The sequence below is a fragment of the Conger conger genome, chromosome 9 (assembly GCF_963514075.1).
Source record: "Conger conger chromosome 9, fConCon1.1, whole genome shotgun sequence".
Taxonomy (NCBI): Eukaryota; Metazoa; Chordata; class Actinopteri; order Anguilliformes; family Congridae; genus Conger; species Conger conger.
In genome coordinates, this window is record NC_083768.1 from 36,359,846 (window position 1) to 36,373,117 (window position 13,272).

A 13,272-nucleotide genomic window follows, 5' to 3' on the forward strand; every position below is an offset into this window, starting at 1 on the left:
CTACATACTAATCCTGTAATAAAAAGAAACCAAATCACTGTATGGTGCCATCTGCTGGAAATCTTGGTAACCACACCATGATATCTGATGGTAGAAATGTATGATGGTAGATGTATGAATACAACATAACCCATGGGATTGTGTGGATGGAAGCATATGATATGATCTGATCCAGCATTGTATTATTGATTTCCTTTGCACTGCAGCAGGGTTGAGAGGTCGTAGGTCGAATGTAAAGCCCCGTGCTTCCTCTGTGCGAATAGAGGAGCACAGAAGGGGTTTGACTTGCACCCTCGGGGAGGGGGGGGGGGGGGGGGGGGGGGGGTGGCGCTATATTCACTAACCGGTCCGGCTGGAACGCACACCGTAACACCCCACCCATGCATGAGTCACAGACAGCGCCGCGATGCATGCCTCACTGGACCGCCCTTGTGATGACATGAACTGGCTGGCTTTTGAACCGTGTGCTCGTCCCCCTCCCCCCCAGTAGCGGACACCCCGACTCCGCCACCCCCTCCTCCCCCCGACGACGTGCCCATGTTCGACGACTCGCCGCCGCCCCCGCCCCCCCCGCCCGTCGACTACGAGGACGAGGAGGCGGCCGTGGTGCACTACAGCGACCCGTACGCCGACGGAGACCCGCAGTGGGCCCCCAAGGTCTACATGGAGAAAGGTGAGCTCTGCAACACGCCCTGCCTCTGACTGCCCGCTCTGGTCTTCCACACCATTACCTGCCCTGTTCATCTACTCTGTTACCTGCTCCCTTCATCCACACTGTAACCTGCTCTGTACATACACCCTGTTCCCTACTCTCTTCATCCACACTGTAACCTGCTCTGTACATACACCCTGTTCCCTACTCTCTTCATCCACACTGTAACCTGCTCTGAACATACGCCCTGTTCCCTACTCTCTTCATCCACACTGTAACCTGCTCTGTACATACACCCTGTTCCCTACTCTCTTCATCCACACTGTAACCTGCTCTGTACATACGCCCTGTTCCCTACTCTCTTCATCCACACTGTAACCTGCTCTGTACATACACCCTGTTCCCTACTCTCTTCATCCACACTGTAACCTGCTCTGTACATACACCCTGTTCCCTACTCTCTTCATCCACACTGTAACCTGCTCTGTACATACGCCCTGTTCCCTACTCTCTTCATCCACACTGTAACCTGCTCTGTACATACACCCTGTTCCCTACTCTCTTCATCCACACTGTAACCTGCTCTGTACATACACCCTGTTCCCTACTCTCTTCATCCACACTGTAACCTGCTCTGTACATACGCCCTGTTCCCTACTCTCTTCATCCACACTGTAACCTGCTCTGTACATACACCCTGTTCCCTACTCTCTTCATCCACACTGTAACCTGCTCTGTACATACACCCTGTTCCCTACTCTCTTCATACACCCTGTTCCCTACTCTCTTCATCCACACTGTAACCTGCTCTGTACATACACCCTGTTCCCTACTGTCTGCATCCACACTATAACCTGCTCTGTACATACACTCTGTTACATGCTCTAAGCCACTCAGCAGTCTGAGGCTGCAGTTCTGTCCTGAGCAAACAAATGGGTCAGATACAATGTGGACCACTCTGGCACAAGCTACAGGCAGCCCAAAATGGGACTCATTGGTGTACTCAAATGTTCTGTCAAATGTTCCTACATAAATGCAGCCAGAGGCTCCAATTTGTCTAATCCCACATCAATCAGCCTTGCCTATTCCAATCCTAACATCATAACTTATTCATATTCATCACCAGGATAGAGACACACATGAATTAGCGTGCATATATTTGTTCAATACTGCTGTGCCAGTTCTATTTGAGAACATTGGATAGGATTAGAGAGTTTGAACACTTTGGCGGGTGGGGCGGCTTCACTGATCTCCACCTCTGCTCCTGCAGTCGTGGCGATTTACGACTACTGCAAGGACAAGGACGACGAGCTGTCCTTCGTGGAGGGCGCCATCATCTACATCATCAAGAAGAACGACGACGGCTGGTTCGAGGGCGTCTGCAACGGCGTGACCGGACTCTTCCCCGGGAACTACGTGGAGTCCATCATGCACTACGCAGACTGAGCCCGGACGAAGCCAGGCTTGGCCTGAAAGGGCGGAGGCCAGCGTGCATATGGATATGACACAATGTTTGTTCCTTTTAGAACCGCAAATGAGAAGAAAAAAAAAATCCTATTGATTATTTTGTTTTGTTTTTTATTTGAGGTGGGTTGTTGGGGTGGGGTTGGGGGAGTAAAGCATACTAATACGATAAAACGGAAGTGCTTTACTGCTTGGATTGTTTCGACCAAAACTAAGAGCGAAGTAGCTGTTGCACTGAATGGAAGTGTGATCAGAGCTCTGAAGCGCTACCCATACAACGAGACATGAACGATGATATTCTAACTTCCGGTATGATCCTACGCCCTGTTACTTCATTGTATATACTGTGAGCAGCTGCCAGTAGGTTGTCGTTAGCGTATTCCTGTGAGTGCCCATTGGTGTTTTGAATGGCCTACACCACACGTGAACACATCGAGTAGGGATTGTTTTATCGGTCAGGTTAAATAGTCATTTTCTGATTCCTCTCCTCTCTAATGTTGACAACAAACGGCAAGAGCATTGACTTTCATTTAGTTTTTTGGGTCCTGACTGCAGCCAGATTCATTTTCAGACATTAAGACATTCCTGCAATGTAATTAAATATCACGTAAAGCATGCATACAAATGAAAAAAGAAAAGGTATGATATATGTACTTGTTCAACCATTAAGCTTCCATTGTGTGATATTTACAGTGAGCGCACTTTTGTTTACGGAATGTGTCCGATGCATTTGTGGAGCTGTTGATCTCATTTTCTACATGATCTCATTTGTAATGAAATGGCTGATGGCAGAACTGAGATGCCATGTGGGGTCCGTGCTGTACAGGGTAAATGAGAAGGGCGGTTGTACCAAACAACTGCTCTTCAAACCGCTTACATTTCCATGTCCCATATCCGAAGGACCTCACTGTGGTTTTACATTGCTCAGAGCGTGCTTTACGTACTAATCCCCAGTACACAGACGGCACGCTGGCTTTTCCTGCACCGGTGCCATTCTCAACCATGGTAAATGCAGCCTGCTGTTTGCGCCGAGCCAGAATGGCGTCCAGGCTAACGCACCATTAGCCTGCTGCTGCCGACACTGCCATACTCTGCTGTGCTATTAAAAGGCAGTGGGCCATGTGCGATTGCATTCATCCCAGTACTGTTGGCCTGAGAAGAGGCCAAAATGACTAGCTGGTAAACAGGCTCAACGTGGTAAACCTTCAGCTGCTTGTGTATTGGGATTTCCATTTTTATACATTTTGACTGTTTAGGTTCATATCTCAGGTCTGTAAAGATTTCTAAGACCGTCTGTCATTCATTTTGTACAACCATTCTTGTTAAAAAAAAAAAAAATGTGTGGACGCCTTCCACAGTGTGCATTGAATGATTTGACAAAGTGATTGCATTAGAGTTCATGTAGTCCTCATGAATTATTTCTAATCGGTAAAAATGTTTTATACATTGGAATTTATAACTTTGGGTTTGGACATCTCGCGTTCATGTCAGCATACTGTTCCAGGATGAGGGCTTTCCCTGGTTCTCTCCTCGACTGCCACGCATACGGAACTAACGTTTTATTTTCTTGACCACTAATCTAAAACATTTCAGGATATCGCAGCTAACGCCTTGATACTTTTGTCCATTTGCTTTGTTATATTATACGTTCAAAATGTTCTGTAACTTAAATTTTCTCGGGAGCAACATCTGAGTCCTGTCTCTTCACCCTTGATTTGTATATATAATCTGTTAATTGAAATTTTATGTACAGTCTTTTATAATAAATCATTCTGCTACAGAAAAAAATAATCTTAGTTACTGTTTGGGTGAGGTGGGGAAACGCAGCAATAGATGGTAGGATTTAAAAAAAACATTGGCTTTTATTCTGAATCATTGAGTACACAGTTCACATGGAATAAGGCTTTGTTCGTTGAATTAATACAATGTTTAAACTTGTAGTACACTGGGTACTACTGCCCACGTGCGCGCGTGCGCGCACACACACACACCGGCCTTGTAGTGTGGACGGATCCTTAAGGACGCCTGTAAACGAGTCCACGCAACAGTAACATCTACAATTCCATTGAACCTCAGAAGTCCACCGTCTCCCCAGGTGCCTATCCCAGATGCCTTTGGGACTGGCAGGGAGCCGGAGACATAACCGTGTCTTACAGTACAGAGTGCAACGGTCTGACCGTTACGCAGTGATTCCTCTACTTCCTGTCTGTGCACCTCTATGACACACAAGTGGAAAGGGGGTGGACCCAATACTGCCAATGGGAGACGGGAAAACCGAATTCCCTGCCTCTGATTCGACAACTATCTGAAAGCCATTTTGATTATTATGCTGGACTCACAAAGATTCACAGACTATTTCAGCAAGATTTGTTTGCGCCTGATGGGTCACAGTAGGTCTGCCTTTGCACAGTGGGTTTGACCATTTTTCAGTTTAAGTGCAGGTCACCCACGCGCTCCCACTCCTCCACCCGCTCACTGGCCGAACGACCGGATGTGCCCGCAGTACCAAATGTATCCAGCTCCTGGTTCATCACATCCTACATGTCTACATACTGCATTTCCAATTACAGGATTACTAATGGCCAATACCTGAGAAACTGAAATAAATGGACCTGATGCATTAGAAACGTGTGTACTTGGTAACCTGTTCTGCCATGGGAAAGTACAGTCAAGCTAGCAGCAAGTGGCAAGCTTGCTAGCTTCTTTAACATTACATTTTTCTGTAAAGTGCTCTGAAAATACAGAAAGTGAACAAACACTGTTATAACCGATAATTGATAAAAAGTTTGCATGTCCCCTCAACCGGAAATACTATGTAAACATGCATGCGGTAACCAGGAACAAAGGCACATTTGGTGGCCAGGCGTATTAGTTAGCTGAGCACAGCTGGTCGTTAAGTGGGCCGCCCCTTCAGTGGGATCCACTCCCGAGGAATAGCTGCCTGGAGTGACGTCGTGTTCGGGAGGGCGGGGTTCACTTGTCCCGGGACAGGACCAGTTCGGTCAGCCGGATCAGCGCCTGCCGCTCAGCGGAGGGGCGGAGTTTGCTGATCTGTCTCACGGCCTCCTGGCAGTAACGCTGGGCGAGGTAGCTAGTCTGCTGGATGCCGTCACTCTGAAGGGGGTTGGGTGGGAGAAAAGGTGCAGATTTCAGCTCACCTCCTCTCATACATACGTCGCCATACCTTATTACAGACACCTCAAATGTGTTTATTCCTTAACACCTTTCTTATTCTCTGCTTCTTAGCTATGTGAGGTTAACGGACATTTTCAGGGTTATATTACATTCCATTACATTATTGGCATTTGGCAGACGCTCTTATCCAGAGCGATGTACACTTCATTAGACTAAGCAGAAGACAACCCTCCCCCGGGGCAATACAGGGTTAAGGGCCTTGCTCAAGGACCCGATGGCTGTGCGGATCTTATTGTGGCTACACCAGGAATCAAACCGCCGACCTAGCACTACGCTACAGGCCACCCCTTATATTACAGTACTGTCATGTCCTTAAGTTTCAGAAGATTCATCAAACTGAAATACTTTGGCTTCATTGGTTTGGGAGACTTTCTTTCTTAAGCTTTCTTAAGGACCCAGAGCAGAGTATCTGGTAAATCTAAAATATCTATGGTATCATGAGTATCTGGTGAGTCTAACTCTGTGGTATCAGAGAATATCTGTGATATCAAAGTTCCGTACCTCCATGACATACTGCCAGGCTCGCTCTACGTCCCCACTGGAACTGAATCTCCTCATAATCATCGCCTGCAGCTCAGGAAACTTCCAACAAAAACAGTAAAATAATTATCACACAACAGGCTTTACTCATAAAGGCATAGGAGGTTCACAAGTGCATACAAACTGGTCTTTTTCCTGCTCAGCCTAGTGTTACAAGCCTTCCTCCAGGAAATGGCATGGACAGCTGCCAAAAATAGTCACTTCCTGTTCCGAGTAAATTTTTCCTGCATGCCTTTTCTAAGAGTCAGTGCATGTTATCAGAACAGTACAGCTGTGTCTTGTGAAGTAACAAGAAGGAATCCAGTCCCAGAGAAATGGTCACACTGGCTGGTTGGTTCTTGATTAAAACTGGGTCAAACACAAGGTTGTGAGCCTGGGGGATTTTTATAAATCCCAAAAATGAGAGAGGGGATTAAAAATGTGTATATGGGATAGGTTCAATGAATACTTTGGTGTAATAAACTGTTAATTCCGATGCCCATTAGTTGTTGCCAAGGGAATAACTACTCTTCCTGGCACCTGGAAACAGTGTTTATACATGGGCTGAGAGAGGACACACCTGCTGGCAGGCGAACAGCACAGGCCCAGTGGCCAGGCCCAGCCGGAGGTCTGCAGCAGAGGGCTTCCCCAGGTGACTGGCACAGGAAGTGAAGTCCAGAACGTCATCCACCAGCTGAGGCAGAGCACAGACAAGCCTTAAATTCTCACTAAAATTTCAGCATGTGGGTTAAAAGTCAGTATAACGAGGCACCACAGAGGGAACACACCAAACTGGACACTTGAGAGATTGCAAGTAAAGTGGAAAAAGACTCATTCAAACATCTCTTGGTAGAGGTTCTCATGAATTGCTCGGAAGACAACCTTGTAAATGTATATTTACTATACTAATAAATACTAATATATAATATAATATTACTTTTACATATTATGCTTACATTTATTCTGTCTCAATGTGAAATTGGTATGCAAAATAATTTAATGATTAAACACTTGAATATTTTGTCAATTTGTTTATGAAACTATTTTCAACAATAAGTTGATGAAATGTCTGCTACCTGAAAAGCGATTCCAACATTTCGCCCGTATTGGAAGCAAATCTCATGCACCTCAGGGTCAGAGTTCACCAGAATCGATACCTACAATAGGACAGAACGGGTGTCAGCACATGAAACTGGATGAAAAACAGGGAAAACCGTATTTAATTGCATGGCTCCATTTTGGATGCCGAGAAAGAACGTACATACTGCTTTACAACTGTTAGCGATGAGACTCGCCGTCTTCTTGAAGGTTTTCTCGAGGTAGTGCTTGAATCTCTCGTTTTCACTTTCTTTCGATCCAAGTTGCATGAATTCACCTTTAAGTCGAGACAGGCAAGCCGTGAGCCAGGACAGGCAAGACTCCATATTAATTCCATGCCCTTAATCGGTCAGGGGGCTGACACCGCTTAGATGGGGATTTTGTAAAGAATCTGGCAACCTTGTGCAGTGCAAGTTTCATGGTCTGGCTAAAATGACTTTCATAACTAAGGAGAGCTGCTCCTGAGTTACCTCGCACCAGGTCCTCGATGACTTGGGACAGTACAGCCACCACACTGGTGTTCCCAATACGAGCCAATGCCATGGAGGCCACAGACAGGATGAAATCGCCCGCCAGGATGGCCTGGAGCAAAAGGGAAAAGCAAAAGCTAAAAATGACCTGACCCCACCACAGGAGCTATGGCCCCAACTTGGGCTGGTTTTACTGCAGAGCACAGACTAAGGCACTGCCAGTGCAGAGCACTTTCAGTTCCTCCAGGTCTTACTACAGCCAGGCGTCAAATGACTAAGTGACTTTTTGGAAGCTTCAAACTAATATGCTTGCCTGTTTGTATTGAGACCAGAAATGACATCAACTGCTATGCACTGGGAGTTCCATCTCCATCCTTGATGTAGAACTAACCACTTTGATCTTGTTTAGGTTAAATTAAATTAAATACACATGAATATATTCCAGAAACCAGACTGAGCCATAACAAAACATTTCGTGTTGTGTTTCTTCATTTAAAAAATAAAATAAATAAAAATACCTGGAAATTCCCATTGAGACATGTTTAACCTAAAACAGACTTATATTACATCCACAAACAATAGACATGATGTACTGTACTGTATCATAATACATACTAGTCCTCTTAAGAAACCAGCTATTCAAAAGAAGGGATTATTTACTCTGGTGCTTTAGATGAAAATGGTGTGGATAAAGTATCCCCAGTGGATACCACTTGTTAATGTAACGCTACCAATAGGAGTGAGGGATGGCCTGACCTTTTTCTCGCCCCACACTTCATTAATAGTGTTCTTCCCTCTGCGCTTGTTGGACCCGTCGATGACGTCATCATGCACCAGGCTGGCTGTGTGGATCATCTCTGAGATCATAGCTATGGACCTCTGGCCTGGGAGGAGGTCACTGGAGAACAGATGTGGAGAAGAATTGTGTCAACTGGAGGTCTCACGTCCCATGTAGGTATAGGCATGGCTCATTTATAGCAGTATATTCTGTGCTCCAAGGGATTCTTTCTTTACTTAAGTCCATATTAATATATTTATAATTAGATATAGAGAGAACAACACTGTGCTAAAGAAATGAAAGGTGTTAGAGCAGGGGTCGGCAACCCTGGTCCTGGAGAGCCGCAGGGTGTGCTGGCTTTCGTCTCCACCTTAAAATAAGCAACCGATTCAGACCCAAGAAACCAGGTGAGGTGAGTTAACTGTGTAATCAACGGCTTTCATTGATCAATTAATGCCAAGTAACAACGAAAGCCAGCACACCCTGCGGCTCTCCAGGACCAGGGTTGCCGACCCCTGTGTTAGAGCATTTATGACAAATTCATAACAAATCATGCATTTAGAGCAGGGGTGTCAAACTGAATCCCCAGGGGGCCGCAGTGTCTGCTGCTTTTTGGGGTTTCCTTCCAATCAGCTGTCAATGAAGGCCTTGAGAACAAGGTGTGTGGATTATTTAGCCAATCAATGACTTGAATGAACTACAGGAGCCGAGAACATCCCAAAAAGCAGCAGACACTGCGGCCCTCCAGGAGTTTGACACCTGTGTTTTAGAGCTTTAACATATCTAGATATCTGCAAAACATATTTTTATAAAATAGTGGGGCAAAAAAGTATTTAGTCAGCCACCAATTGTGCAAGTTCTCCCACTTAAAAAGATGAGAGGCCTGTCATTTTCATCATAGGTATACCTCAACTATGAGAGACAAAATGAGAAAAAAAAATCCAGAAAATCACATTGTCTGATTTTTAAAGAATTTATTTGCAAATTATGGTGGAAAATAAGTATTTGGTCAATAACAAAAGTTCATCTCAATACTTTGTTATATACCCTTTGTTGGCAATGACAGAGGTCAAACGTTTTCTGTAAGTCTTCACAAGGTTTTCACACACTGTTGCTGGTATTTTGGCCCATTCCTCCATGCAGATCTCCTCTAGAGCAGTGATGTTTTGGGGCTGTCGCTGGGCAACACAGACTTTCAACTCCCTCCAAAGATTTTCTATGGGGTTGAGATCTGGAGACTGGCTAGGCCACTCCAGGACCTTGAAATGCTTCTTACGAAGCCACTCCTTCGTTGCCCGGGCGGTGCGTTTGGGATCATTGTCATGCTGAAAGACCCAGCCACGTTTCATCTTCAATGCCCTGGCTGATGGAAGGAGGTTTTCACTCAAAATCTCACGATACATGGCCCCATTCATTCTTTCCTTTACACGGATCAGTCGTCCTGGTCCCTTTGCAGAAAAACAGCCCTAAAGCATGATGTTTCCACCCCCATGCTTCACAGTAGGTATGGTGTTCTTTGGATGCAACTCAGCATTCTTTCTCCTCCAAACACGACAAGTTGAGTTTTTACCAAAAAGTTATATTTTGGTTTCATCTGACCATATGACATTCTCCCAATCCTCTTCTGGATCATCCGAATGCTCTCTAGCAAACTTCAGACGGGCCTGGACATGTACTGGCTTAAGCACGTCTGGCACTGCAGGATTTGAGTCCCTGGGGGCGTAGTGTGTTACTGATGGTAGCCTTTGTTACTTTGGTCCCAGCTCTCTGCAGGTCATTCACTAGGTCCCCCCGTGTGGTTTTGCTCACCGTTCTTGTGATCATTTTGACCCCACGGGGTGAGATCTTGCGTGGAGCCCCAGATCGAGGGAGATTATCAGTGGTCTTGTATGTCTTCCATTTTCTAATAATTGCTCCCACAGTTGATTTCTTCACACCAAGCTGCTTACCTATTGTAGATTCAGGCTTCCCAGCCTGGTGCAGGTCTACAATTTTTGTTTCCGGTGACCTTTGACAGCTCTTTGGTCTTGGCCATAGTGGAGTTTGGAGTGTGACTGTTTGAGGTTGTGGACAGGTGTCTTTTATACAGGTAACGGGTGGAGGACAGAGGAGCCTCTTCAAGAAGAAGTTACAGGTCTGTGAGAGCCAGAAATCTTGCTTGTTTGTAGGTGACCAAATACTGAGGAATTTACCAATTCATTCATTAAAAATCCTACAATGTGATTTCCTAGATTCTTTCCCCCCATTCTGTCTCTCATAGTTGAAGTGTACCTATAATGAAAATTACAGGCCTCTCTCATCTTTTTAAGTGGGAGAACTTGCACAATTGGTGGCTGACTAAATACTTTTTTGCCCCACTGTATATATATATATATATATATATATATATTTTAAATTCACCACATTTTTTGTACATTGAAACCACAGCTATTTTCTGACCATTAATGAGTTGAAATACCCTGTAGAATGAGTAATTAACCTGTGATGTGTGAGAACTTTATTTTAAATATTAAACTGTATTATTGTTCTTACCCGCCACGGTTGCTGTGCAGGTTACACGCCCTGGCCATCAGCACCACTATCATGGGTCGTAAGGCCTTGCCCTTCCCATCAAAGTAGTATTCACACAGAGACTTAAGCTCTGCTTTAGACACAAGCATCTCCTAGCAGGGACAATATCACAAGGTTATAAAAACATTTACATCACTTTTATAACATAACAGCCAGTGATAACCCAAACACATTAACTACAGAAACGTTGGTCTTAGATAAGAAGATGATTCAATGGTCACGCACATGCTAATTTAGTATTTTCACTTGTTCATTGTGTAATATTAGGAGTTAAACCAGTTGTAGAAGTTGTACATCAAGAAGTTGTGATAAAATGTGCTACTTTACTTTCCTTGGGCACAACAATGAGAGCAGAGGACATTATCATTAGTGTCTGATTTAAAGTTGTAAACCCTAACCTTACAAAGCTCACATATTTCAAGCACTCACCTTTTTGATATCATCATATAAGTTATACAAGTCTTTTTGAGCCAATGTGAAGGGATCCTTTGCTTTGGCATCACTATGCAACTTTTTAAAACAGCTGACATTCTCCGTAGTGTTCAGAGACCTGTAATTATGACTACAGCAAAAAGGGTCTTTGTTAAAACTTAACAATAAAATAACACCAACCAATTAAAATGATTGGCAATTTCTGCCACGGAAATAACTGTACCTTAGTAGAGCGCTAGATATCCTGACTGCAGAAAGATTAACATGTCTGCTGGCAGAGGATACCTGAAAAAGCAATATAAGAAAATTGAACAATCATCAATCTTTGAACCCAGGTGTAAAAAGACAGATTCTCAACTCTTGCTCAAACATATTTTATAAATCTTCCCAAATAGCCTAGTTCCTCTTTGGTTTCTTCACAATATATAACTACCATGAATGTTCTCAACATTACATTACATTACATTACGTGGCATTTAGCAGACGCTCTTATCCAGAGCGACGTACAACAAAGTGCAAATTAAACACAATAGAAAATAACCCTGAATTATCCTAAACAAACACTGAAATGATGCATGTATCAGGAAGTACTAGCTACAGAATGACTTCTCGTGACAGAGATGAATGAATTACCGGATGATATAAAATATGTTTACAGCTGTGACATATACAAATCAAAGCATTACTGAAAAGCACCTGAGCTTCAGCTGAGATCAATGCAAGTAATTTATCCTTATATGGTGGATATGCTTGTCAGTGTCAAATGCTATATGCATATTTTCATCTTGGTGTAACATTGATGTAGCCATCCACAAACAAGTGTATGACATGTAACAAGTGTAAAGTATATTATTCATTTTTGTGTTTATTTTTGCATGAATTGAGCAAGTTAGCTCATGTATCCAACTTTCCTTAAAAACACACCTGACTATTTAATGACACATCTTGCTTAGCAAAGTGACTATGAAAACGGTCGAATCACTACACACGCCCTTCTGAGGACTTATACCGCTGTACAAGTATTTGACAGTTGACCTTCTTAGCCAAGACCGGCAGACTCTTCTGATCGCCAGTTATGCTGCAAGCTCGGATGTAGGGTTTCCGGTGTACAAGTGTATCACGAATAACTTGCTATTAATAGCACTTTGATATTACTAATACTATTTAAGCAATATGTAACATTAGTGGTCTGAATGCCATTTAAGCTTGTTGAGTACACATGTGCATCGTTTCGAGCTAGTTAGCTATAGCTACTGGATAAACCCCTTGACCTTCTCAGATTTTGACACGCCCGTCAAATGAGTGCATTACCTTGGTTCCCGCAATGCCGCGGACTCCCACACAGGTTGTAATCTCCACTCTCCTTCCCGCTGCTGTGACAGCGGCAGAGACCGCGTTTACTAAAGAAGATGCCCCATTACTACCCGCAGTCCACCTGCGGCAATGCCTCCACGGCAGCGCCATGTTTCTTTCGCCAGGAAGCGGAAGAGCGTGGTGAATGAACGGCGCTTCTCCGCCTCCGTGTGGGCGTGTCGCTGACAGCTGAGCTGTGGTTTGCCGACAGAAGCTACTATCGTACGTTATGTTTCTTATCGTACCCATCCTTCTAGTTTATGTTGAATTTATATTAAATAACCAGATACAATTTATAACTAGCGAAAAATAGCTGTTCTGTTAATCTAGGGTGATACGTAACGTTAGGTTAAGTGCAACCAAATTAGTCGAACGTGTTCAGCCTATATCAACCTAAAAAGACTGCTAACTTAGACTCCGTCAATTGTAAATTCGAGTTTAGTGAGGTGGATGTTTTAGACGGTCTGGCAGCAATGTCATTATTTCTATGATGAACACAATACAGAATATATTTTTCATTCGTAATTTTTTTTTAAAATTAGCCTAGTATGCTACTAACCACACGACCGTCACACATCTGCAATAGCCGGAAAGAGCCAACAGGCGGCCACACTTTCTTGTACCAAACTAATAATAATTTAAAAAACACAGTGCTTGACTAAACTGAAATATTCTATCTAAAATGAAATCTACAGGATTTTATGTGGCCATTTTTTACAATCGCTCCCTGAACAATGCCT

The 13,272-nt window shown here is 43.9% G+C and overlaps 2 protein-coding genes across 9 annotated transcripts in view; one reads left to right on the plus strand and one right to left on the minus strand.

The window, feature by feature from the left end:
- LOC133137246 (abl interactor 1) overlaps positions 1 to 3,511 on the plus strand; it is a 40,981-nt gene extending 37,470 nt beyond the window's left edge. For 7 of the 8 annotated variants that reach the window (XM_061255402.1, XM_061255401.1, XM_061255397.1 and 4 more), the window contains 2 exons: positions 488 to 673; positions 1,923 to 3,511. In XM_061255402.1, coding sequence (XP_061111386.1) covers positions 488 to 673; positions 1,923 to 2,098 — 362 coding nt within the window. In that variant the 3' untranslated portion in view covers positions 2,099 to 3,511. The remainder of the gene's footprint in view (positions 1 to 487; positions 674 to 1,922) is intronic. The other variant, XM_061255399.1, reaches the window with a different exon arrangement.
- Positions 3,512 to 3,958: 447 nt separating this feature from the next.
- Positions 3,959 to 12,721, minus strand: pdss1 (prenyl (decaprenyl) diphosphate synthase, subunit 1). The gene is made up of 11 exons (XM_061255404.1): positions 12,491 to 12,721; positions 11,403 to 11,464; positions 11,177 to 11,309; positions 10,709 to 10,839; positions 8,155 to 8,296; positions 7,399 to 7,510; positions 7,096 to 7,205; positions 6,907 to 6,987; positions 6,411 to 6,524; positions 5,813 to 5,893; positions 3,959 to 5,230 (listed from the first exon to the last, which is right to left on the minus strand). The coding sequence occupies exons 1-11, from the start codon at positions 12,641 to 12,643 to the stop codon at positions 5,090 to 5,092; spliced, it is 1,260 nt and encodes a 419-aa protein (XP_061111388.1). The 5' UTR covers positions 12,644 to 12,721; the 3' UTR covers positions 3,959 to 5,089.
- Positions 12,722 to 13,272: the final 551 nt, after the last annotated feature.

Bases quoted from the DNA above. Each gene is read 5' to 3' on its own strand.
- pdss1 (XM_061255404.1), bottom strand. From the start codon at position 12,643: ATGGCGCTGCCGTGGAGGCATTGCCGCAGGTGGACTGCGGGTAGTAAT. The intron at 7,511-8,154 runs GTCAGGCCATCC...CTTTTGCTCCAG, and splicing joins AAGTGTGGGGCGAGAAAAAG to GCCATCCTGGCGGGCGATTT. The intron at 7,206-7,398 runs GTAACTCAGGAG...CTCGACTTAAAG, and splicing joins CATCGAGGACCTGGTGCGAG to GTGAATTCATGCAACTTGGA.